Below are 27334 nucleotides of genomic sequence, written 5' to 3'. Positions count from 1 at the left end.
TTATGATGAAGTGTTGATAAAAATCTAAAATTGATAGATTTAAATCTATTTTTGTGTTTAACTTCTTACATAAATCATGTTGGAGAATTTCATTTCATGTAATTTTATGGTAAGGTAAAGTTTTCCTTTGGCAGTTAAAAATTTATAAAGTCATAATATGATACATTTTTTTATATTATTTTCAGATGCTTTCCTTCATGCATGCTCATAGCACATTCTTCCATCAAGGTCATGACCTTTTCAAGGAGTTTGAGCCGGAGATGAAGAATGTAGCCTCCCTGGTTAGTCTAACTACATCTGTAGATTTTTCATTTTACACAAGTACTTAATTCTGTGTCAAATTGCTGCTAGAATATTAAAAAGTGAGCATTGAACTTATATTAAAAACACATTAAGATAAAAGCGAGATCCTTTAGGTTTGCTTCTCACAATTTTATGCAGATATTAAATCATGCATTTAGTTAGATATCTTTAGTACATGTACATCTGTAGACTTCAAACATAGTCACTCTCAATCAAAGTTCTTACATTAATAACAGTAGTTATGCAAATGTCGTTTAATTTTGATGGTAAAACAGTAACTTGATGCAAAATAGTACTTTTTCATTATATATTTTACTCAGTACAGATTTTTTTTTCTTTGTGCGATCTGTATAGTTCTGTTCACGTGATTTATATGTAAAATTGACTTTCATTTACCCAGTTGTTTAGTATAAAACTGTATTGTCATTGGTATTAATCAGAGACAGTTTTCACCATTTCAGAGGTTGATTTGAATGTAAAAATAGAGAATTTGATGAATTGTGCTAATGTGTTTTTAAAAAAATTCAACTTTTAGGTGGAAAATTTAAGTGCCAAAGCTAGTCAAGAGAGAAAAGAAATGGAAGAAAGGCATTCATTGGTGCAAAAAAAGGTAGGAAGTGTAAATTGATTTCACAGAAAATGAAGAAAGGGCAATAACTCTAGAGTAGATTGAATCAGAAACTACATAAAGATTGTCAGTATAATGTAGACGTGGAAAACATTACAGTGTTTTTAATTTCACTATGTTCACGGTGAGACAATTTTCCATGAACATTAAGCCACTGTGAATATTGAGCTGTGCATTCACCATCTCCGTGTAGGCCGCCATTACAGATGCATGTATCCTTGAGCGGGGCCTAAGTTACCACTTGTTTATCGTAATCATAGAATATTTAATATTAATGAAATATAGCAAGCATGAGTATTACGTTACTTCACTACAATTAATATCAGAATTAAACAACTATTTATAACGGAAGATTCATTTCATCTTTATATCCCCTTTCGAAGCCATCGTGAACACGGGTGCTAATTGTCACTTATTATCTCGGACATCTCCTTAAGGCAAAGAATCCTGTACAACCATGATGTTGTCTGTGATCGACATTCATATTGAGCAGTTCATTTTAAGATTGATTGATTATGAAGGTGTAGTTCTCTTTAACAGATTACATGTGCATTCCCCCCCAGATTTTTTACAATCAGGATTTACCTTTACGTAAAACTTTAGACACGTGAAATTAAAGACGTTTACAGTATTGGTTGTTTCATAATTAGCTGCCTGTATCTTGCATGTTTTTGGTGGTTTGTTGCCAGTCATTTACACCGTTTATGAACATTAGTCTTATGAGTTAACGTGCTTATTCCATGCCCTGATTCACATTCAAGTTGGCTGAATTTATATTTTTTTTTAATTACCATTCAATTTACCAAATATAAAACGCAGTTGTGTATAATACACACCCCCATTGGGACTGAAAACTCATAAAAAACCTAGTCCACGTGTATAATATGCACCAAGACTTTTGACCAAAATGTCATGGTAATTCAGGTAAAAAGGGAAAAATTTTCATCCTTGATGTAACGTTTCTGACGCAGATTTTTTAAAAAGTCTTGTCTGTCTACTTACCAGTAATCTTCAAACAGTCCGAAGGGGTGACCGAACGATTACAGAAAACAGGGTATTCTCTCGAGATGTTGCAAATAAAGGTGAAACGATGAGTTGTTTTATTTTAATTAATCAAAAAGTCACTCTTCAGGTGCCTAAAATGCATAGTAATGCTAAAAACATGTGGTAGGCTAACTCAATCAGCCCTGCAATCGTGATCTATAGCACAGATCTACTAACAACATCTGTAATGGCGGGGTACACAGAGATGGTGCAGGTGTCACTACAGTATTAAATTTTACTATATACATGTACCCCGGTACTCTTACCAAAATTGTGTAACTTTAGATACAGATTAAAAATTAAAAACGAACTTCTGGGAAAAGTCCTCTTGTCATATTTTTAAACAACACTTCATTTACAATCTAGTAGCAAAAAAACGAACGTGCATCTGGCTTTTTCACCCCCTCTGGAAACAACACGCAATTCAAATGACCTCACATTGTTACAAAACCTGGATAGTCATGACATAGACCAATGCATGAACATTGTACTACATATATACACATGTTCTTGTTGCAAGAGTAAAATTTCGTTTCTTTGCTATAAAAAATACTATTGATGTGTAAAAGAGGCATTTTTTGTACTTATTGTTTTAAATGGATATCAACTACCGGTATTCATGATGTGGATTAATTACTAACATACAGATATTAAATGGACTGAAGGTTGTTATATTGTTTTGCCTTTTACTGCTAGGTGTAAATAGTTTGAATGTGCTTGGGAATAGAGCTCTGTATTGGTTTTGTTTTCGTAAAGTTTTTGTTCACTGATTTATAACCTCCTCAGGTACATAATGAGTTCTAGAGCAGTGACCCCGGTCCATTAACCTCACCTGCTGTGACTCCTCACTTTATCAGGGAGGCGGGCCGTTTATTGTTTTTACCTGGTGGGATACCAAGTGATGACCTAAGATTTTCATGTCTAGCTATTAGCTGATCTTCATGCGTAGTTTTAATAGCTTTAGGGATATTGTTACCAGTATTTATCTGCATCAGTTTTATGATTTGGTACATGCAGACATACAGAGTAATTGATTTGTATGGTTTAGTTAGATGTCTGTTGATTAACTTGTTTTTCCCTTCTAAACAATGTTTTATGGTTCAGTTTAAAATGTAAATGTTGAAGAACTTGCACACTTAAGTTTAAAAGAAGAATATGAAAGCTTGTTTATTGTAAAATAATTTATTCTGGTCATGTGGAAGATTTCACTATAACTGTGTAGAGGTAGAATAGGAGTGCCAGCAAGCTCCATGAATCTGAAAATATAAGATAAATCAGGAGAAATTAATGAAAGTGTGTCAGAGTTATTCCCCTTTTCATCAAAATCATTACACAATGAACATTGATAACCATATTTAGCCTCTTATCTCGTTTCATCTCCGTTTTGATTCTCTTTTTTTGGAGGAATTTTTATGAAACCTTGAAGCTAAATAATCCTTTTTTATATAGGAAATTATATCATTGAAACCTATTCGTGCAGGTATGATTTTAGTGTTGATGTGAAGACATAGAATACATAAATGTGTACATTGTGTATCGTTTGTGTATTGCATATTATCAGAGAAACATTACACTGTGAAATTTGAAAATATGTAGAATATAATGCCATATATACTAAAAAAGATGGTTACATGTAAGTGCTCCATAGTTTAGAGAGATTTAAAAAGATATTATGACTTAAAGAAGAAAAAGAGAGATTATTATAAAATATGAATACATTATTAACTTCCCCATATCTTTAATTTATCCATCAAAAATAACCAACAGATTTTTTAAATAATAAATTTTATTTGGCATTCTAATGGTACAAAAATAAGCTCTGAGTATATTTGAAAATATCTACTAAAATTATCTTTTTTTATTGGAAAACACAAAATAGCAAGGGTATATGTGAAAGCTTTATTCTTAAAAAAAGATTTGGTTATATTATTAATATGGTATGGAAATGAAAACAAATAAGTATTTTAAGTGTAATTTAAATTGAAATTTTAACTTATTTAGTTTGAAAATTTTGTTTGAATTTGGGTGGAAAAACAAGCTGTAATAAGCCCAAAAAAAAAAAAATGAAAACTGCAACTTTTCTCTTGGATAAGACAGAAAATAATAAACTGCTTATAAATAAAATCATAAGAGTACAAGGCAGGTTTTTCAGTATGAAAAAAAAAGATTTGTTTTGTCATGCATTACAGTCCACAAAACACAGTGTGAAAGAGTTTGAACTGAGTCAGATCATGCACAGAAAGTCATTGGACTTAAAACACAACAAAAAAAAGTAATGCTAGAAGTCATGCACATTGAACAAAGTCACAAGTGTCTCATGCAGATTTGCGAGATTTTCTACGCTGTTTTCTGGGTTTGCGAGCTCTTGTTGTGGGTTTTTTGGCTCGGGGCTTTATGATTCTACATCGCTCAGAACCATCTTTCTGTTTACGACAGCAACGTCTTTCCCCAGTTGGCAATTTGGTGCACTTTCTGGAAATCTTCCTTTTTCCTCGCTTTGACCCCTTTTTCCTTTGTCTCCTCTTGCGATTTTTCTTTGGATCTCGCTTTTTCTTTTGTTTGTTCTTTTTGTTTCGTTTCTTGTCTTTAGTTTTGTTTTTACCTGTTGTTTTCCTGGCAGCGTTATTGTTGTTATCCTCTATCTGGCCGCTGGTCTTTGTGCCTTGAACTCTTTCAATCTTGGTTGTTGTTCCCCCCGTGGTGGCATCCTTGTTCTGCATCATTGTGTTGTATTGTTGTCGCTGGATGTTCCCTCTGGTCTCAGTGCTGGTTTCTAGCTGTGTATTTGGCTTTTTGTCTTGTCGTCTCTGGGTTGTCATCTCATTTCCTGAGCTAGCTTCAGCCTCTGGAGCAGGTCTTCTATTGTTCTCTTTAGATGATTTAGGAGCTTCACCAAATTCGCTAGCCTTCAAACTTTCCAAATCACGTTCATTGACTTCTTTTGGTCCAGAACACTTTGGTGCTTCAAAGCTGTAGAACTTGATTTCAGACTTTTTCATCCAGTTCCTTAGCCATAGCAATCGCCTGTCACACTCCAAGGGATTGCCATCTAATGTCATCATTTCTAGGCTAACCAAAGCGTCTTTTAGGTTAGATGGTATAGTCTCCAGTTCATTGTATTCAAGGTTGACTACTTTCAATGAAGGGAAACTAAACCCTCTATTTTTCTCAACCAAATCCAAAAAGCTTTTGGCTAGGCCAGGACTATTCATGAACTGAAGGGACTGAACTGTTTTGATACCATTTAGGAAATCTTCAGCTATGGAGACATTGGTTTGTTCTTGGTATGACATATCCAAATCCTGCAGGCTTGGTAAATCATTGAAAGCATTTGGGAGAATTTTTTTCAAAGGATTATTTGAAAGGTCAAGCTTCTTCAAGCTCAACATGTCTGTAAATGTTCCACTTCTGATTTCTTGAATGCTGTTAGATTTTAAAAGAATATTGGTGAGGTTTTTCAAGCCAGAAAAAGAATTGCTGAGAATTTGGCGAACAGCGTTCATGTTTAATGACAACGTTTCCAAATTGGCATCCTTTCCAAAAAGTCCAGACTCAATATCATGCACTTCATTCTGATCCATGTACAGTTTTTCCAGTCTGATTGGAAGTCCTCTGGGAATCATCTTTAAATTATTACTGTTTAACCAGAGTTCCTGTAAGTTGATGTTGGTGGAAAAAGCCATATACTCAACTTTTGAAATTTTGTTTTCAATCAAGGTGAGTAACTGAAGGTTTGTGATGTTTTCAAAATCTGTTACTTTAATTTCTGTAATTTCATTGTTGCCCAGACGGAAGTCAGCAACAGAGGAAGGCATGGGTCCAGGTACGCTGACCAGGTTACACTGAGAAAAATCTAACAGTTGCAACATACTGGAAGTGAATTGAAGTCCCTTAGCCTCCATGATTGGGTTGTTTTTTAATATGAGATATCTCAAATATGGAAGGTTTTCAAAAGCTCTCGGGTGAATGGATTGAATGCGATTAGCACTGAGGTCAATACTTCTGACCCGTGTAATCATTTCAAAGTCATCTTCTTCGATTTGTTCAAGTTGATTATATCCCAAGTAAAGGGAGCTCACATTAGGGATTTCATTGAAGGGCTTTCCTAGCTTTCGGAGTTTAGTGTTTGTCAGTGTCAAGGATCTTAGCTTGGACAAACCCTCAAACGACTTATCATGGACTCTGGTGATGGGATTCAGAGACAGGTCCAAACTCATCAGGCGCTCCATGTTGGAAAATGCTCTCGGTGGAATTGCGCTGAGTCCATTTCTGGACAGTCTTAGGTTTTGGACATTGGACTGTCCTGGGAAATCACTCTGCTGAATATCAGTCAGCTGATTGTCTGTGAGGTCAATAGTTACAGTTTCACTTGGAAAGTTTCTTGGAATGTCTCGAAGGCCGACGCCCATGCAGTCTGCTGTCCCTCGCGCACAGGATCGACACTGAGGCGGACAGGACTCAACAGTCACAGCAAACGCAATAAAAGCAACAGCAATAAAGTAAAGATCCATGGTTCTGTATTTTGTATTATTATTCCGGCAAATCAAGTATTCCTACATCTCTCTGCAGAATCTGCAAGAATAAGAAGAAATGGCTTTAGCAATCAAAGCACAATCACATGGTAGGCTGTTAATAATGTTTAGCAGTGATGGGTTGTGGGCAGCATGTAGATTTGGTCTTTTTGCCAAGAGAGATCTTGGTCAACCCCACAGAGATCTGCCATGTTTTTGCTTGAGTTGCAAAAAGATCAATGCTGCCGTACTGATAACATCAATCAAGTTTGACAGGGGGGAGCTGAAAATCAGTCACCACCCTGATGAACTTTCTCAGCCTCTGCAGGGTAAACAAGCAATCATGTTTGCAGGAAAATATCTTTTACAATATATGATCAACATAAATAATGACAGATTTCCCTTCTCTAAACATTGTTGTTAATTTGTATAAATACCTTGGGTAAAAAAAATTACAAAAATCACCTGGACAATGTTTTATAATTCCATTTGATTCCAACCTCTAATGTAAGCATCCTTATATGGTTATTGCTTTAAAGACTTCTAATTTGAAAATTATGAAATCAATCATTGACAAGTTAATATACCCCCCCCCCAAAAAAAACCCCAAAAAACCAACCCAAAACCAGTCCTTCAAGTTTGGGCTGTATAAAAATACATGCATAAAATAGCTTTCACAGTACTGAAATATTTAACTTTTGTGATGAAGCATAAATTTAGAATGTATTGAATGTATTATATGGTTATTACAATAAAGACCTCTAATTTGAAAATTTTGAAATTGATCGTTGACAAGTTAAAACCAAAAACCTGTCCTTCCAGTTTGGGCTATATATAAAAATAGCTTTTCACAGTACTGAAAAACTGAACTTTTGTGATGAAGCATAGATTTAAAAGATATTGAATTAAAATTGTGTTACTGAATTTGACATTCTGATATGATTTATTATTAATTGGTATGAAAAATGAAGGTTGAATGCATGGGTCAAGTTACCTCATTTTATCATTGACTGTGGAATCTCTCAGGTGGTAAAGGAAGGGGGGGGGGGGTCAGGTTCACAACATATGGGAGTCTCATCATTGGAGTTATGTGATAATTGAAGATGACAACCCCAACAGATCTTTTGCCAAAAATATGACAGGATACCAATTCTTACTGAGGGCGTACTTTATTTATCCAGTTCATAATGCAGAGGCCAGATTTCTCTTTTATAGTTTGGGGTGTATTGTAGTTTCGTGTTTTATATGATTTTTATTTGTGTCTGGAATCCATATTAAAGATATATAAACACAGAGCGAGACAGAGAGAGAGAGAGAGAAAGAGAGAGTGAGAGAGAAAAGTACTGTTTATTTTGAAATACTTTGGGTTGGAACATCTTGGGTGGTTAAATTGTAGGATCTGGTTAGTTAGTTTTACAATGAAAGGAAGTCTGCAATGGTTTGAGTGTTGGGAATGCTTAATTAAAGTGTCAGAATTAACAAGGCCTGATATCTTCATCTTCTTGAAATGAACCATCTTTCTGAGGGCTGAAATTTGGAGATTGCAGCAATTTTTACAAAAGGTTTACTCTTACAGATTTGTGTGATGAAATCATTTCCTGAGTAGTTTTCATACATGTGCTTAATCCCCAAGAAGCTTCCTGTAGGATTATGCAATCCAGAAAGTTGTAAGAATTTTTGTAATGTTATTGAACAGGGTTAAGCTAATATAAAGATTGCACTTAATTCACCGTGCTGCGGAATCTGTGACTTGGCCACTGAAATAAGTAGGTGGAACTTGCGAAACTTGTGAAACATCTCAAATTCTTGAGAGGGGAACAATAGAGACTTGGCACATCTTCTACATTCTCTTAGTTTTGACAATGATGATTTTGTTTATTGATATACTTCTTATAATGACTCAGCTTTTCCCATAGTAAAGATTAGAAACATGATGAAGTCTGATTCACTTGACAGCTAGTTACTAAGAGCTTACGTGTATGAGCAACCACAAAATTATGTGCCATATGAAATAAATTTATAGTCCCCCACTCTCCCTTCCTCCTCAAAAAAGTAGTTTCTTCTAAATATTTTATGAATACTGAGGAAAAAATGAAAAGTTTTTACACTCGATATTAATATAATGCGTGGACCAATTCTATAGGTTCCCTCTTGTGTTCATTTTATGAATTTTTTTTACTAGTGATTACTTAAATGTGATTAAAACCTCTTTTTTTTTTTACTTCATAGTCTAATGGCCATCCAACTTGTTTAGATTGAAAAACCTTTGGTAAAATTTGTCAAAATATGTAAAGTGTTGGCTTAGTGAGTTATAGCTCAAATCTAAGGGTTATTGGATTGTTCAATGTAAATGTGAAATTAGCTTTTGATTTTATGATTTTTGTGTAGTACATTATTAGAATTTACATTTTAAAAAATACACAAAATCTCTTCCAATGGAAACTAATTTTCTTGGTAATCAGATTTACACTGCTTTCTCAGATTTCAAACCTGGCTACATGGTTCTTGTCCATTAACGGAAGTGGAAAAAATCTTCTGAGAATATAATTAAACTTGACTTACTTTTGCTATAAAAACATGGCATTGTTTATAAATTTGCCTGACCCAGACATCTACAATCACCAGGGACAGAGATCAAGTCTACCGGTTTACCAGAATCTCATTGTTTATGTTATTCCCCCTTTTGACTTCTTTGGAATGAAGGCAGGTGGATAAATAATGTAAATAGGTAAATCTTGTATAAATGATCAACCTTCTTAAGGCAGCTAGGAGCACTTTTTGATGTGTTAAGTACTTGCTGATTCAGCAACCAACGATTCTTGCGAAATACAGTTTTGGAAAGTAAACATTTTTGAATGTTGATTTAAAGCAAGGTTATGCATTGTATGGAAGAAGTGTAGTGCTCATTGCTTCGTTGTCAATAAAAGAAAAAATAAAATCTTTTCAGTCATATGAATAAGTGATGAATTAAAGATCAGAGGTTTTGATTTCTGCCTCCCACTCATAAATCTTTAAAGAATGATAAATCTTTTATATCTGATGCCTGAGTAGATTTGAGAAATTTAAAGTTGTTATGTGATAACGAAGATGAAGCATTGAATTAATCCAGACAAGTTTTTCGTAGTTAAGTAGGATTAAACGAGTTTAATGAGAAAATGAAATGAAATATCTGGGGGGTTGTTATCTTGTTTTCTGACTGTGTCACTGAAGTGATGTTGGATAAACTCACCAAATAACAAATTGTTATTGAACATTAACAAGTTGTTACATGATCCATTCTCGGCAATGTTCATGCATGTTTTGAAGTGGTTTAATAGTTTACTTCTGTCCCTTTTTTTAAATGATTATTCTGCTGAGAACTATATTTCTTTATAACATTTAGTGATCAAATAAAGTATACAATACCGGTAACTGAAAGAGAAAAAATCATCATATACGAAAGCACAGATCTATATTGAATTAAATTCAACATTCTCCATATAAGCATATTACTGTTGCAAGGATATATTTTTAAAAAGGTTCAGATACCTGCTGTATACAATTTATTTTTTCAAAATAATGATTGTAAAAGAATTGGACCACCCTAGTCCAGTTTGCAATAAAGAGATAGATTTACCGGTATGTGAGAGGGTATGAGAATGTTTGAAATTCAAAGGAAGTTCAGAATGTGATGTGACGATCAAAAAAGATTCCACTGTAAATCTGTCAAACAAAAATAGTCCAGACTATTTGATTGAATGAATATGGAAATGTTGGAATCTTCATTGTCTTTTAACAATGCTCCCTCTCTATATAAACTTTATTTTCATGAAAGTTATGTAATGTGTGGGAAGAAAAAATGTGATATATGAACTAGGGGCAGTAATAAAGGTTTTAACTCCTGTTCCACATACAGACAAATTTTCTAAACCATTTTCAAGATTTTTTTGCTTCTTTACATCTGCTTAATTTGTTTTTATTACATATGTTAATTTATAGAAATTTTCTCATGAGAATTTTTAGTCAAAATGTACAAATTTCCAAGAGTCATTAAATCATGTAATCCTGTTTATAGGGGTTGACTCAGCTTCTAGACATATGCATAATGAGAAAGGCTTCTTTTTAAACATATCAGCCTAGGGAAACAATCTATTGCTTGTAAATGCCAAATACATTACAGGTAAATGATAGGTAGCAAAAGGAGGCAGCTTAACTGACTTAGTAAAACAAGGGGTATATGTTATTTATTGTGACAAGGGGCACCTTATTCAAATTACAACTAAATCACTGAATAAAAGTGAAACATGCAGCTGCACTTTTTCAGTACAATTCTTTCTTCTTTTTTTCTTCAACCCCTGACTATGCTATATTATGTGATGTTCAGCTGTACCTGAGCCAAAGCCAAAAATACATGTAAATGTACTGACACATGAATTCTGAATCTCAGCAAGTTTTGTGATCTGTACCATAGACTTATATTTGCAGACTAATGCACAGTTGCTGTAACCTAACTATCAAAGCATGTTTTTCCTGTGTCAGAAAGTTTTTTGGTGATTATTAATTACCACCTGTAATGTGATGGGACAGAGCTACAAGACTGATACTCTTTGCCCAGTACACATAGGTTATGTAATGTACCATCCATCTATGTATGTGAATTCTGTTTTGCCAATAGTGTTTGAATATCCAATTCTAAGTACATATGGCTAATAAATGCTAAAATTACAAATTTCATAACAATTTGGTATAAATATTTTGTCAAATATCTGCCCCCAGTTTTAATTAGTTTTTAAATAGTATCGTATCAAAATCAAATCTTCATAAAACACTATACAGAGGATGTCTATCACATTCATCTTGACATTAATCATCATTGTCCAATAGCTGTTCATCTATGACAGAAGTCACAAAAATGGGCAACTTCCTGCAACTTTGCAAGTAAATGACAATATTTTTCATTCATATTTTGCCTTTGATAGTATAGAGCGAAGGTCTGCTCAAGTACGATTTTTACTTATGGTATAATTATACACATCGTAGTTAAAAATCGTACTTGAGCAAGCATGCACTAGATGTTTCCAAGTCGAAAAACCCTTGGAAAACGGCCATTTCTTTGCTCTGAAACATTAATTTATCTTCATGACGTCATTTATTCACTATGACATCATTGGGGTGATCACTTTTTGCATACTTATTTTTATATTTCATCTATTTTAAACCTTATTTTTATGATCTCTGGAAGAGCAATTTTCGGGGTGAAAAATGCACAATACAGCACATAGTCCTTTTATGATGAAATTGTTTTGGTTATAGCACACTAAAAGGGGGTACTTATTGGTTGACATACAAAAAAAATTACCAATGGTTGCTTATAGGGGTGGGGGGAACTGATTAGGGTAAATGCAGTTTGTTTTTCATTCGGCTTTTTAACCTTGTTACCCTATCAAACATTTATGAAATATGACAGATATGATTAGCAAGATGAATTAAAATATTATGATTAAAATGAAAGTTTTAAAAAAGTATTTGAAGAAGAGACAATATTGTAATAACTTTTAGAGTTGATAAATGAAGATAATACAGACAAACTACCATATATTATATTATAAATTTTCTTTTATATAGTTTTAAGATTAAGATATTTTTCTTACCTGTTGATTTTAAATGTCCACTGAGTCAAGCATCCCCAGACAAACTGACAAATGGCTGAATTCTCTCCTCCACTTCCTGCCCAATCAGGCATTAACAAAACTTCTCTGTTCCTCGATTCATTCTTAGAGCACTCAGTGCCGCATGCTTCAGAGGGAGAAAGCCAGCATTGGTTTTACTACTCCCACTTAATGCATACCTATGTATGTAGTAATCGCAGGCAACCTGTGTGATGGGGGGACAAAGGGTCAGGGAAGCCCCGCTGTTGATGAATTAATCTGATGGCCTAATCTTCTGATGTTCCCCTGACTGTTAAATGGGCACAATAATGAAGAGAGATCAGAAAGTCATTTAGTATCTCTTGTAATCTTTTTCATTATGTTTGATCTCCTTGTCTCTAATGGTTTCTTCAGAAGACTTCTCTTTCTTATACCATATACTTTCTTACAAAGATCAGACACAAAGTATTACAGCCATAATTTTATTTCATGGTATACTGGAAATGTGCGTTTTCACGCATTTATTCCTAGAATAATGCACAGATTCTGAGATAATCTGTTTAAATGCATGTTCTACAACATCTGCATCATTTGATGAGGGTGTAAAGTTGCTGTTGTTGGAGAAAACTGCCATGCATGTTTTAGTGATAATAACCATTTTGCAATGTTCAATAGTTTTAGCCTATATTTCTATGTTTGAGGGTTTTATTCTTTTTGGTCAACTTTTTTGAACAGGCCAAAGTCCTGAAATGACAATACATGTACTGCTGATGTGATAATAGATGTCATCACAGGAAAGTCTGGCACCTTTTTCTAAATGCCAAGTCTTGCTAATGCTGAAAGGCTGATATAGTGCATGTCAGAGAAAATTTCTCACCTGTATAAAACTTCAGTCAAAGTAATCTAAGACCTTTGAATTGTAAAAGATGAATCAAGTAAGACATGGTCTATGTACCAATACAGTGAAAATCCAATAAACCGATAACTACAAACAATTTATTCTACCGTAAAATTCATGGCATTAACTTTGTTTACATCGGAAAACAATAAGATTACAACAATGTTAAACTGTAACAAAGGGTGTTGTTAATTTGTGAGTAAATTCATTATCGTGAGAAAGAAAGTTTCATTATATTATTGTATTGACTGATTTTATGTTGGAAAAAATTGGGTCAAAGGACAAGGTCATATATGTATACTTGTATATGACAACAAGTGTGTACTAATAAGTGGTTTTAATCAATTTTATTGGGAGTTTTATCATTAATTAGAAGTGAATTCTCTAGCTAATAGATCGTATCTCTTATTAAGTGCTGTTTGTCTTGGATCTTCAGTGGCCGATTATGATTGGAGCTGGCACATACAGAGTAAGTGCATTTGTCAGGGGAGATCGAAGGCCAAGGTCACTCATGCTAATCATTGACAGGCCTGTGTATTCATTGGCTTTACTACCAGTGCATCAATTGTCCAAATGCTCAGCATGCCTCTTATCCATAATTCACTGCATACAAACCATGTGATATGTAGACAGATTGCGGTAGGGGTAATTACACAGAAGTTGTTTGCGGAGATAATGCCTAGTTGCTGAGTTAAAGAGAGGAAACTCGTTTGGAACATGATGAAAGTTTTGGAAATTTTTACAGGTGTCAAATCCATTTTATGTATGTTATGGAGGCAGATGTTGTGAATCTTCCAAATGTCTTCCAGAACTTCTATGTATATATATTCTGTTCGTAATACCAGAAGCTTTTACTACAAACTACATACTACCTGTACATTAAGGAAGCAGGTTGAAAGTTTAAAAGAAAATTAAAATTTCAATTATCTTACATATGACAAAATCTTTTAGTTTGAAGTTGTATGTACAGTAGTCCAATAAATGTTCGAAGTAGATTAATTCAGAACTATTAACTGTAAATTCCTTTTATTACGCAACAACTTAATTCTGCGATCCCACTGTTTTGTATCAAATCACGAGAACAAAATGGCGAACACAGAACTTTTTTCCTTATTTCTTATTGTTCTCAACTCTCAAAAATAATGGCGAGATTTTAAAACCCGCGAAGGGTGCTTCACGCGATTTTACACAGATATTTATTCCTCGCGTTTAATTAGGAATCTACAATATAACATACAGTTCATGCTAGGATTAACAATAACATGAGGTGTTCATAGTAACTAGATCATCTTTGCAGAAAAATGATTTTACTCAAAGATTTAAAAATGTACAACCCTTGAAGATAAAACTTGTCATAATTCCATTTCCAGGACTTGGCAAATGTTGAAGGGGAAGAAACTCCTATGGAGGGCTATTTACTCAAGAGAACCAGTAAAGGTTTCAAATCCTGGGTCAGGTGAGCTTCAGAAATCAAGGTTGTTATCATGTCAACATGGTCCCATAAAAAATCATGGCTTATAATATTATCAAAGGACTATGTGCGGCATGACCAAATATCTGCCCCCGATTTCAACCAATTTTTAAATAATATTGTATAAAGCTCAAATCTCCATAAATCATTGTACAGAGGATGCCTATCACTTCAATCTTGATTTTAGTCATCATTACTCATTGGCTGTTTATCTATGACTCCACCTAAATGACCTAATTCCCGTAAATTTGCAAACAAATGAAAATAATCTCATTTTTGCTTTATATTTTGCATTCGGAAGTGTAGAGCGCAGGTCTGCTAAAGTACGATATTAACATATGTTTTTCTTCAGATAGTTATACACATTATAATAAAAAATGGTACTTGAGCAAGCCTCACTCGATGTTTCGTAGTCGAAAAACCATCGGAAAACACCCATATTTTGCTACAAAACATCAATTTATCAAAATAAGGCAATCTTCATGACGTCATTTCTACATTATGACGTCACTGCGGTGATAACCTTTTACATACTTATTTTCAATATGATTTTAACTATTTTTCACCTTATTTTTAAAGCTCTTTATAAAACATTGATTTTGGGGGCAAAACATGCATAATACTGCACATAGTCCTGTCTATACCTTGATACTATGAGAAACTTCTTGATGAGAGTTTTTATAAGAGTATATAAGTTTGACGAAACCTCACTTTTGATCTTGAAAATTGTTTTAAAAATGAGTTGCTTTCAGACTTTTAAGGGATTTTATTTAATATGATTTTTTTCTGCTTTTGAAGGCGTTGGTTCAGTATAGAAAACAATCAGCTACTGTACATGAAGCGTGGATCTCGAGAATACTCAGTAATGGAGGAGGACGTCAAACTGTGTACGGTGAAGCTGATCTATGACACAGACAGACGGTTCTGTTTTGAGGTGCTATCACCAACAAGGTAAAACAGAGACTTCCTGGTAGAAAAGAATTTTGAAATATGTATTTTAATTGTTTTCTTTATATAAGATGTTGTGCCTTGCTTAATGACCATGCAAAACTGTGATATAATAGGATATCCTAGTTTTTAATGATATTTTTTTATGTGACTGCAGTGTTAGTTGTTATTTTGCTTTGAAACATTTGAGAAGAATCCAACTGCATTTTTTTGACATTCTGTATAATATACATGGTCAAATGACAATTTGTACTTGAAGATTCAGGATTATACCCTAATCATATTTCTCTGTGGTTTTGTAGATCTCATACATTACAAGCGGAGTCGGACCAGAACCTTCAGTTCTGGTTGAACAACATTCAGGTGGCCATTACAAGGGCGTACAAAGCCATGGAACACAGGAGTAACTCAGTGGTCAGTATTCGTCTCAGAGGCTGGCGTCCAATATAGCAGTGATATAGCTTCCTCCAACAGAGCTTGGTGTATCACAAATTTTTGGTCATGTTATAATCTCCACATTCTCAAATGAAACATTTTGTTAGCAAATGTAAATAGATTATTATTTACTTAGTTTGTGTACTTTTGTTAGGGAAGTACATACACATGAATTTCATAAAAGAAAAGTTGGAAATCTTTGAAATCTATTGGAGTTATACTTTTTAATAATGAATTAAGTTTAGTAATAAATTTTCAAAAAAGGACACTTAGGACAGCAGCTTTTATTAAAGTTTGCATACAATTTCATATCAGACATCAATTATTAACAGGATGCTGATGAGCTTATCCCAAACAGTTCTTCCACACCCTCTAGTCCAAGTCTGACATCCACCCCTAACTCTCAACAGAAGCAGCCCAGCAAATCTCAACAGTAAGAGCTCAATTATAGTCAAGTCTTGTAAATTAGTTGTATGTTATTCGCCAGCAAAAAATAAATCATTTTTAAAACTTTGATTTAGTGGTAACTTTCAAACTGCAGTACATGTAATTGTTCATTAGGACTCTATGAAGTCAAAAGATTCTGCTGTGGATTTTATTGTATTTATTAATGCAGTTTATTGTAATCACATACTTACTTGATCACATCTTCACAAATATACAAACTCCTATTGAACTTCGATTTGTTTATACACAAATTGCATCAACAAATTCTTATAAAATTTGGTACCAATTCACTGAGGCCTACAAAACAGAGTACACATGTATTGATCTGATTGACCTGTCTTATGTTTGTGTAGGAGGATGGACAAGCTCCTGGCTATCCCCGGGAACAACCACTGCTGCGACTGTGGCTCCCCAGATCCTCGCTGGTCCTCCATCAACCTTGGGGTCACACTCTGCATAGAGTGCTCAGGGATCCACAGGTAGAATTCCATTGTTTGGCTTCTACTGTAACAATGCTTCACTTTGAAATGATACCACAGATATCATAGAATATCATTAAGTGTTAAGACCAGCTTAAGTGTACCGGTACTTTCTACCTCTGTGTTCTATAAGCTTAATATTTTTGTGGTGTAAAAATTATGCGATTCTGTTTAACGAGAAGTTTTTATTTGGGAAAATAAGCTACCATATAAACAATGTTTCATTTGTAGTGCACTGTTTTTGAGCTTGTTTGAATGTTGAATAAAGCAAAACACTAATTTACTCATACAAACCTTTTAACCATGTTGACAGCATTGTTTGTTTACACTTAGGAGTTTCGGTGTTCACATGTCTAAAGTACGCTCCATCACCTTGGATGCGTGGGATCCGGAACTATTCAAAGTCATGTCCGAGCTGGGCAACGATGTGGTGAATCGGATATATGAAGCTAATCTAAATGATTCCATTGCTGTGAAGGCCACCCCTGAATGCAGCAGGTAATAGGGAAACGCCCACTGTGTTCAACCAGTGCAGGGCTGTTAATTAGACCACTTATCTGTAACCAGAGAGTTTGTGGGCAGTCAGCAGGGATAGTCTATCTCAGTATCTCTGCATCTCTCCCTTCTTGAAAGCTCAAGTCTTAGAAACAATATTGAAAGTTAGAATTTCAAAGGAGCTTATTTATAGATTAAGCTACAGGAAATCACAGTTTATATATTACCTAATTAAGTTTGGTTACTCACCACACCAGGGTTATAGAAATCAAGCATCTTTCACCTACCATTAAATATAAAGCACTTTACTGACCATGTTTACTTCTGTAGGTGATAATGATGATATAGATGATTAGCTTTATTTATCAAAGATAACACAAGGTTCCTGAAAGGAAACACAGAAATCGACAGATCTTAAGATATTTATAGAGAAGACATTGATACAAATAGAATTCTGAGTAGTTAAATACACACATATACATATGTATGTACCTTTTTTAAATGACTCAACATGTCCAAAGACCGACAGTTGTTGTTATTAAGAAGTGAATGTATTTTATAGAAGTTTTTGACTTCTCATATACAGCACAATAAGTAATTGAAAGATTTCAGTCATTCAAATTGAAGCAAAAGCCTGATATTTTAGCTGCCAGTTGAATAAAATGTTTAGAGTGGTGGTAAAAAGAATGCTATAAAATTGATGGTCTTGAAATGCCCTATATGGGGTAACAATTACGTGTACTGGTATTTATTTGACTAATGTAGTACAGGTAGCACATAGGTATGTCCTGACTTGTAGTCTTACTATACTCCTATATACACCCTTTATAATACATAAACATTTATAGCCAGATTTTATTACATTTCAATAACAGATCAATACGAGAATCATTTATTCGGGCTAAGTACATAGACAAGGCATTTGTAAGCAAATTACCGGGACCCAAGTCTGCTAGTAAGGCCAAGGGCTGGAGTGTCAAGAGGAAACCCAAAAGGTCTCCCTCTAAAGACGTGGCCAGCTCCCAGGATAACTCGGATGAGGAGGCGGACCTGACCAGTGGGATCATGGAAGGTACGCTGAATGACCTTGACCTTGAAATCTATCCTTGAATGTTGGTGTTGTCCTATGCTGTGATTTACCTTTTGAGCACAAAATTATTACAAAGACTTTAATATCATATCAATAGTTTTTGTGATTGCATCAAGACTGTGCAGAATTTTCTCGACCTTCTCATTGTTAAATTATTCATTAGCATTTGAATTTGGTTAATTTTCATCAAATGAGCTTCTTGTTCTGAAACAGTCATCTTGCTTTCACAGCAGAATAGATAAGAGAATCTCTATAGCTTCATTAAATTATCATATATGGTAGCTGGATAACATGTGCTTCCAATTATTATATAAAATCTGCTACATATAATTAGTTTGTGTCAACAATATGATAATCAAAATGATATGGAGCCATCTTGTTGTTGCTCTAAACATGGAAAGTTTAGACGGTATTATTTGAAATAGTATGAACCAAGTATAAAGGTACTATATATAGCCTTTGCAGAAGTGCTTGCATTAAATGCGAGAGCTCTTAACACAATGATATACAGTTGAACCTCAACATTTTGAACATTGATATCCTGAATAATCAAGATATGTTGTAGTTTCCAACCACTGTTTCATTGTGTACCAGTATTTGAACCTTAAAATGATGAATCCTTTGATATCTTTTATAAAAATATTTCTTGACTCTTCTCCTGTTCAACATTGAGAGGTTTGACTGTATATTATGATTAGTTTACTTTGATGATGAATTGTTTGGGACAACTTTTGCAGCCCCTGTAGAGGGAGGTAAGAATCAAGCTTTTGTCTGATAAGACTGGTGCATCTTTCAAATGTTTGTATACAGCACATTAATGTTTTCTACTGCACAAAAAAATCTGCTAAGGGGGATAACTCTTTTATTACTTTAAAAAAAATCACTTAACTCTTTCAATATCTCAATTATTGGTATTTGTGCAGTGTCAACATGTTTTGATTGCTGTGATAAACCACAACTTTATTAATACTCAGCTGAATATTATAAATTTTAATAAACAGGTTCACTGGAAGTAGAAACCGTATATTATTTCAAAAGAAAGCAAAAGCAATGTTGAATATCTAAAATTGGTTATTCTGTATTTATGCTAACTTGTAGAACCTTGCTAGATGTAGAATTGATAGAACACTATAAGCAGGAGCTTTTTCCTTTATTTCTGTAGTTTGAAAATTTGAAGTTACATAAAATCTCTCCATTTCTAACTTCCAGAATACCAGTGCATCAGTCACTCCTGTGACTTTGTCATACTAACACAATAAAACAAATTAACTCCTCATCCTTTAACACTTATAATAGTTCAATTATGAAATATTGACACTTTATAAAAAATGAGAGATAAATCGAGTTGGGCTTATTATTTTTTTTGCCAACAAAAAATGTGCTCTTGTTTTTTCCATGCAATTGTTATAATCACATGTGCCCTATGATGTGTATATAATACTTGTATTTATACATTGTCCATAATTTAATACATTTAAAACTGTTCTCTATTTTTTACCAATATAGTAAATCCATCACATCACAAATATATATATTTGACTTCATTCATCTTCACCCTGTGTACCAGTATTAGCCTTTGTTGCAGCCACTGAGTGAGGTTCAGTGAAGGGACCACTGGCTTACAGTGTTCATCATCTGAGACTTCTGTTACGATAGCATGTCCATGCCTTTATAGTCTATGGCTTCGGTGATTTATCTGGCTGCCCTATGTCATTAAGGACTGAAAGCTTACTGTATCTGACATGTTGAAATATGTCACTCGTGTATGCATGCTTTAAAGCAAGCTTAAAATTTGTACATGATTGGCCATGATAACACATTTAATGATACTGAATTCAATTCTACAAATCAACAACTTTTAATAATGTATTTACAACCAATGTACTTGAAAGGTTTTCATAAAAAGGTGTCTTTCCCTTAGAGACAATTCAAACACATAAAGTGGATCTTAGTACATGTAACATGATTTATTATCCCCAAGTCATCTAAACATAGAACATTTGTAACAAACACTGTACAGGTTCCCTGTGTGTTGAGGGTATATAATTGATGTACATCTTCTTTGTAGAATACTTACCAACATTTTTTATTCATCTACTTAAAATTTATAACATTTTAATTTTATCATCAGATTTATTGCTTCTGTGATACTTTTATATAGAGTAAATTATCATGTGGATTTGAACCTATTTTGTGATGGTGTTGCCTGTATGGTGACTGAGGGATGTGTTGATCTGTTTACAGCGGTGCTGTCAGTGTCCAATAACAGCAGCAGAGACAGTGACAGTGGGCTCGGAGTCAGCGCCGACGTAATCGTGTTTGGAAAGGAAATAGAAAACATTGGGAGAAGTATGTCAAAAGCACTATAGTGTAACTGTTGTATGCAATCTGGATTTTTATATGTTCAAGAGTTGCTTGGATTTGTTCTAAAGTAAAGAATTCGAATAACAATGTAATAGAGCATATGATTTGTTACGTTGATTTGTTTACACAATAAGATACAATATTTAAATAGATGCGTGTATAAGTACCCAAAATGTTTTGTCATGTAGACATTGACCTTGAGAGTTCAGATGGATCGGACATAGAAGACGCAGACGACACAACTTCCACAACATCCTGGGAGGACATGAGTAAACTTGATCCTAACCTCCTGCTGTATAAGGCGGCCCAGGCCCGCAATCTCCCGGTCATGTTAGAGGCTCTGGCTAACAAGGCAGACCCAAACTGGGTCAACCAGGACGACAAAGGGATGACGCCCCTAATGAAGGCTGTAGACACAGTAAGTTGGCTTAACAGGGCAAAGTCTTTTTTTGAATGTTAACTCAATGACTTTCTTTTTTTTCAGGGGGTGAGGGGAGGATTGTTTGATTTTGTAACCTTTAATTTACAGTAACAATTTGCTTGCTATATCTATATAAAGAGTATGATGGTGAATTTCTTACTAAAAATTTTCTGTCGTACTGTGGTTTCATCAATATTCAAGGGTATCAATTTTCGTGGATAAAGTAAAAATCACAGTTTCAAGAATACATAAATTCATGGCCAATGACCCCATCAATACAAAATGTTAATAAAAATTGCCTTTCAATGAACATTAAATTTCGTGGATCAACTAAACAACGAAATCCACGAAAATTGGTATTCAACGAATATTGATGAAACCACAGTACTTGTTTACAATGATTTATTTATTACATTTTATCAAAAGTCAGTTTATGTTTGAACTTGTTTATAAAGGGCTCTCTGACAGTCACAGAATTTCTGCTGTTGAATGGTGCCAAAGTAGATCGTAAAGACAAGTTAGGGAGGACCCCGCTGCACCACGCCACCATCAAAGGACACACAGGGTACACTGCATCAAGTCATTCTGAATCAGTGAATTTTCTTATTCAACTTTGCTATCAATAAGAATGATTATATGTTTTTTGATCTCTTATTAATACAGGCAAGTGTGTCAGTTTTTAAAAAGAGGCGCAAATTTACATGACGAAGATGACAGTGGGCAGGTTGGTTACTTTATTTTTAGTCGTTACTTGTACTTGCCAGGGATGTTCCATTCTGTACAGTATATGTTACAAGTTAATTAGAAATTGGGTTTCAGGATGGGACTGCATTAGTCCAGCACCTGATGTAATGATTACAACAGTAATATAATATTTATTCTATTTTAGGATCCTCTCAAGATTGCCATCAGTGCTGCTAATGCTGATATTGTCACACTGTAAGTATCCCAAAGCTATTCAATCTTCATTTTTGAATGAAGAATTGTGAAACTATGACTTCATATTAAAGAGTATTTTGTCTTGTGTTACCTTGCAGACTGAGATTAGCAAAGCTGAATGAGGATATGAAGGAAGATGGGGGAAATCCAGGTAAGGCGATTCTAGATTTATCAATGGATGTTAATCAATTCATGTATCAGCGAGTCCAATTAATTTATATTATATCTCAACTTGCTATTTATAATGATAATAATTTATTGCTTACTGTAAAAGTGGAATGCTTTCAGCGTGTTGTTGACTTAAAACATCTCTACATAGAAAACCATGAAATATGACATGGAGAATTACAGATGTTTGCAGTATTTTAATGATACATAATGTGATTTTAGTTCAGTGTAGATTTTCTTCTATTTTTTCAGGGGATGAAACATTTAATGATGTGTTCAAAGACTTCTCCCACATGGCATCAGAGAATCCCGAGAAACTTAAACGCAAGGAGAACCAAGATCAATAGCTATAGGCGACTCCCACAGTTTCGTGTGGGGGTCGTGGCCTGGTTACCATAGCAATGACTGTTCTCCAGAGGTAGCCACAGTCAACCATTAAACCTAGTGCAACCAGCTTTTATATTTGTCACTGGAAAATCTGCGTATCGCCATGAAATTTTTACAAAGCCTTAGAGATTACATGTTTTTCTATTGTTTTTGAGATCTTGAAGATGTATATGTATTTTTCTGCATATTTATATTTATTTTTAACCATTGCTTCACAAGCTTCTGCTGTTGTACACAGTCTTCATGTACCAATAATGTCAACTTGTATAGATTTTTGACCATGTTGTCATTGCAAAAAGGTACATGTTTATTAACACATTAAAGTTGTTTATTACATCAATCACAGGTATTTAACTACAGTTACTAGTAATCAGAGGTTTATAGTCATTGTGTATTGGAAGCCTATTTTTGGGTTGGTGCGTTTTATAGAGCAAATTAGATATTCCAATAGATTGCACGGGTATTTTTGTTTTATTGATTGCTGAAAACAGACTGGAATGTGTGTAACCCAGTAGGTTTGGTGTATATATGCATACTGGGATATTTCTACTGTTGAAATCAATTAACAACATTGTTAATTTAAGTAACATGAGGACCATCATGTACAATCAGCTACAATTAATGTCTCAATCTTTTTATATTACTTTTTAGCTCACCTGAGCTGAAAGCTCAAGTGAGCTATTCTGATCACATTTTGTCTGTCGTCCGTCTGTCTATCCGTCCGTCCGTCTGTCCGTCTGTCCGTCTGTCTGTAAACTTTTCACATTTTCAACATCTTCCCAAGAACCACTGGGCCAATTTCAACCAAACTTGGCACAAAGCATCCTAAGCCTAAGGGGATTTAAATTTGTGAAAATTAAGGATCACGCCCTTTTGCAAAGGGAGATAATTAGAAATTTATGAAAATTTTCGAGAAATTTTCAAAAATCTTCTTCTCATGAACCATAAGACCAGGAAAGCTGAAACTTGTGTGGAAGCATCATCAGGTAGTGTAGATTCTAATTTGTGAAAATCATGACCCCCGGGGGTAGGGTGGGGCCACAATGGGGGGTCGAAGTTTTACATAGGAATATACAGAGTAAATCTTTGAAAATCTTCTCCTCATGAACCATAAGACCAGGAAAGCTGAAACTTGTATGGAAGCATCCTCAGGTAGTGTAGATTCTAATTTGTGAAAATCATGACCCCCGAGGGTAGGGTGGGGCCACAATGGGGGGTCGAAATTTAACATAGGAATATATAGAGTAAATCTTTAAAAATCTTCTTCTCATGAACCATAAGACCAGGAAAGCTGAAACTTGTGTGGAAGCATCCTCAGGTAGTGTAGATTCTAATTTGTGAAAATCATGACCCCCGGGGGTAGGATGGGGCCACAATGGGGGGTCAAGTTTTACATAGGAATATATAGAGTAAATCTTTAAAAATCTTCTTCTCATGAACCATAAGACCAGGAAAGCTGAAACTTGTGTGGAAGCATCCTCAGGTAGTGTAGATTCTAATTTGTGAAAATCATGACCCCCGGGGGTAGGGTGGGGCCACAATTGGGGGTCGAAATTTAACATAGGAATATACAGAGTAAATCTTTAAAAATCTTCTTCTCATGAACCATAAGACCAGGAAAGCTGAAACTTGTGTGGAAGCATCCTCAGGTAGTGTAGATTCATAGTTGTGAAAATCATGACCCCCGAGGGTAGGGTGGGCCTTAATCGGTGTTCGAAGTTTTACATAGGAATATATAGAGTAAATCTTTAAAAATCTTCTTCTCAGAAATTAATCAGCCAGAAAAGCTGAAACTTGAGTGGAAGTATCCTCAGGTAGTGTAGATTCAAAGTAGTGAAAATCATGACCCCCTGGGGGTAGGGTGGGGCCACAATGGGTGGTCGAAGTTTAACATATGAATACATAGAGTAAATCTTTAAAAATCTTCTTCTCAGAAACTAATCAGCCAGGACAGCTGACACTTGTGTGAAAGCATCCTCAGGTAGTGTAGATACAAAGTTGTGAAAATCATGACCCCCAGGGGTAGGGTGGGGCCACAATATGGGGTCGAAATTTTACATAGGAATATACAGAGTAAATCTTTAAAAATCTTCTTCTCAGAAACTAATCAGTCAGGAAAGCTGAAACTTGTGTGGAAGCATCCTCAGGTAGTATAGATTCAAAGTTGTGAAAATCATGACCCCCGGGGGCAGGGTGGGGCCTCAAAGGGGGATCGAAGTTTTACATAGGAATATATAGAGTAAATCTTTAAAAATCTTCTTCTCAGAAACTAATCAGCCAGTAAAGCTGAAACTTGTGTGGAAGCATCCTCAGGTAGTGTAGATTCTAATTTGTGAAAATCATGACCCCCGGGGGTAGGGTGGGGCCACAATTGGGGGTCGAAATTTAACATAGGAATATATAGAGTAAATCTTTGAAAATCTTCTTCTCATGAAACATAAGACCAGGAAAGCTGAAACTTGTGTGGAAGCATCCTCAGGTAGTGTAGATTCATAGTTGTGAAAATCATGATCCCCGAGTGTAGGGTGGGCCTTAATGGGTGTTCGAAGTTTTACATAGGAATATATAGAGTAAATCTTTAAAAATCTTCTTCTCAGAAACTAATCAGCCAGAAAAGCTGAAACTTGAGTGGAAGTATCCTCAGGTAGTGTAGATTCAAAGTTGTGAAAATCATGACCTTCTGGGGTAGGGTGGGGCCACAATGGGTGGTCGAAGTTTAACATATGAATATATAGAGTAAATCTTTAAAAATCTTCTTCTCAGAAACTAATCAGCCAGGAAAGCTGACACTTGTGTGAAAGCATCCTCAGGTAGTGTCGAAATTTTACATCGGAATATACAGAGTAAATCTTTAAAAATCTTCTTCTCAAAAACTAATCAGTCAGGAAAGCTGAAACTTGTGTGGAAGCATCCTCAGGTAGTGTAGATTCAAAGTTGTGAAAATCATGACCCCCGGGGGCAGGGTGGGGCCACAATGGGGGATCGAAGTTTTACATAGGAATATATAGAGTAAATCTTTAAAAATCTTCTTCTCAGAAACTAATCAGCCAGTAAAGCTGAAACTTGTGTGGAAGCATCCTCAGGTAGTGTAGATTCAAAGTTGTGAAAATCATGACCCCCGGGGTAGGGTGGGGCCACAATTGGGGGTCGAAATTTAACATAGGAATATACAGAGTAAATCTTTAAAAATCTTCTTCTCAGAAACTAATCAGCCAGGAAAACTGAAACTTGTGTGGAAGCATCCTCAGTTAGTGTAAATTCATAGTTGTGAAAATCATGATCCCTGGGGTAGGGTGGGGCCACAATGGGGGGGTCAAAGTTTAACAAAGGAATATATATGGTAAATCTTTAAAAATCTTCTTCTCAGAAACTAATCAGCCAGATGATTCTTTACAATTGTTAAAACTTTGGCCCCAGGACAATTCTTTGGCCTCACAAGAAGGTTCAGAGTTTATGTATGTTTATATCCCATATATAAACAATTGTTAAGGATCTTTTTGAGAACTGCAATACTCAACATATGATATGACTATAAAATCATCCTGTTAGAAAAGATGATTATAAACATAAGAATATCCAGGGGAAAATGGATTTTATTTATACAGGATCAACATGTATTATTGTACATTGTCCAGATAGTTTGTATTATGACTCCATTAAGCTGATTTTATCATACCTATTGTTCCTCAGGTGAGCGATGTGGCCCATGGGCCTCTTGTTTTTTTTTGCATTCTGTGAGCATGCTTCATTATTCCTGTTGATGTGCAATAAGTTACTGTACCGACGTCATTTCCCCCCTTATTTAATGGTGGCATGAGATAAAAATTTTCAGTCTTTACATATAAGAAGTGAGCACTTTTCCCATTTTAGCAAATGTGCCATTACATTTACACCAAGACTGAATGAAGCTAGACAGACTTTTAGTATAGCAAAGCACTGTCAAGATCTGTAGAAGTTGCTCTTGTTTCACCAATAGAAATTCTTTTGTTGAAGGGTTTCAAAATGCCCCTGAATGCTGTAGTTTTTCTATACAGACATTCTAATTGATTCAGTATCTCTCAAATCATCTTTGAACAATATTACAACTGCGGTTTTGTTTTGTCACCAGTAATGTTAGAAATATTTTATGGTCTTTGATTGGAATGTTTGGAAATACATGTAGTATTGCTATGGCTAAATCTAGGATCAAATATATATCAATATCATGGATATTTGCTTTGCAGAATTGCATTTTGGGATATAAGAAGCAGTGATTTGAAAGTATTCACATTCCACACAAGCTTAAAGGAATAAACTAAGCAGCTTCTAAGACAAAAAATAATTTGTTATTGAAGAATTTAGGTAAAGTCTTTGTTTGATTATGGTGAATGGATTTTGTGTGCATCTGTATGGTAGTGTAAACATTTATACTGTGTGATGTGCTTCTGTCCTACAAATTTAAAAATGTCTAGTCAATGTATTGTTAGCCCTGCTGAAGTCTTACCCCAAAACACAATTCCCTTCTTTGATAAAATAATAAATCTTTTAAGCTTACAAATATTTGTTGTAATTTTCATTTCAAGAGTTTTAACCTTTATGGTATGATGTGAGAAAATGTACCGGTAAACAGGGCAAAACTTTTGGATAAAACCCCTATATGGATTTGCCAAGTTATGATCAGCTTTTAGCCAACCTGCTGA

The 27334-nt window shown here is 34.7% G+C and overlaps 2 protein-coding genes across 5 annotated transcripts in view; one reads left to right on the top strand and one right to left on the bottom strand.

The window, feature by feature from the left end:
* LOC105334470 (arf-GAP with coiled-coil, ANK repeat and PH domain-containing protein 2) overlaps nucleotides 1-27192 on the top strand; it is a 34318-nt gene extending 7126 nt beyond the window's left edge. For 2 of the 3 annotated variants that reach the window (XM_011437924.4, XM_011437921.4), the window contains 17 exons: nucleotides 186-281; nucleotides 839-913; nucleotides 14382-14467; nucleotides 15281-15433; nucleotides 15733-15844; nucleotides 16198-16298; nucleotides 16666-16791; nucleotides 17125-17289; nucleotides 18162-18358; nucleotides 19114-19128; nucleotides 20621-20725; nucleotides 20929-21158; nucleotides 21617-21726; nucleotides 21825-21885; nucleotides 22051-22100; nucleotides 22199-22251; nucleotides 22521-27192. In XM_011437924.4, coding sequence (XP_011436226.3) covers nucleotides 186-281; nucleotides 839-913; nucleotides 14382-14467; nucleotides 15281-15433; nucleotides 15733-15844; nucleotides 16198-16298; nucleotides 16666-16791; nucleotides 17125-17289; nucleotides 18162-18358; nucleotides 19114-19128; nucleotides 20621-20725; nucleotides 20929-21158; nucleotides 21617-21726; nucleotides 21825-21885; nucleotides 22051-22100; nucleotides 22199-22251; nucleotides 22521-22615 — 1830 coding nt within the window. In that variant the 3' untranslated portion in view covers nucleotides 22616-27192. The remainder of the gene's footprint in view (nucleotides 1-185; nucleotides 282-838; nucleotides 914-14381; nucleotides 14468-15280; nucleotides 15434-15732; nucleotides 15845-16197; nucleotides 16299-16665; nucleotides 16792-17124; nucleotides 17290-18161; nucleotides 18359-19113; nucleotides 19129-20620; nucleotides 20726-20928; nucleotides 21159-21616; nucleotides 21727-21824; nucleotides 21886-22050; nucleotides 22101-22198; nucleotides 22252-22520) is intronic. The other variant, XM_011437923.4, reaches the window with a different exon arrangement.
* LOC105334469 (leucine-rich repeat-containing protein 15) lies at nucleotides 3142-12416 on the bottom strand. Of its 2 annotated transcripts, XM_020069836.3 has the most exons (3): nucleotides 12117-12416; nucleotides 4578-6547; nucleotides 3142-3231 (listed from the first exon to the last, which is right to left on the bottom strand). In XM_020069836.3, exons 2-3 carry the CDS (start codon nucleotides 6484-6486, stop codon nucleotides 3167-3169), a joined length of 1974 nt encoding a protein of 657 aa, XP_019925395.3. In that variant the 5' UTR covers nucleotides 6487-6547; nucleotides 12117-12416; the 3' UTR covers nucleotides 3142-3166. The 2 variants fall into 2 exon arrangements, with proteins under 2 accessions (XP_019925395.3, XP_011436222.3); XM_011437920.4 differs by lacking the exon at nucleotides 3142-3231 and having other exon boundaries at nucleotides 3892-6547; nucleotides 12117-12405.
* Nucleotides 27193-27334: the final 142 nt, after the last annotated feature.

Source organism: Magallana gigas, chromosome 3 (assembly GCF_963853765.1).
Source record: "Magallana gigas chromosome 3, xbMagGiga1.1, whole genome shotgun sequence".
Taxonomy (NCBI): domain Eukaryota; kingdom Metazoa; phylum Mollusca; class Bivalvia; order Ostreida; family Ostreidae; genus Magallana; species Magallana gigas.
The sequence above is the reverse complement of the archived record's forward strand: the minus strand, read 5'-3'. Positions and strand labels throughout refer to the sequence as shown.

What these genes read in the sequence shown, in the direction of transcription:
- LOC105334469 (XM_011437920.4), bottom strand. Translation starts at nt 6,486, where the DNA reads ATGGATCTTTACTTTATTGCTGTTGCTTTTATTGCGTTTGCTGTGACT.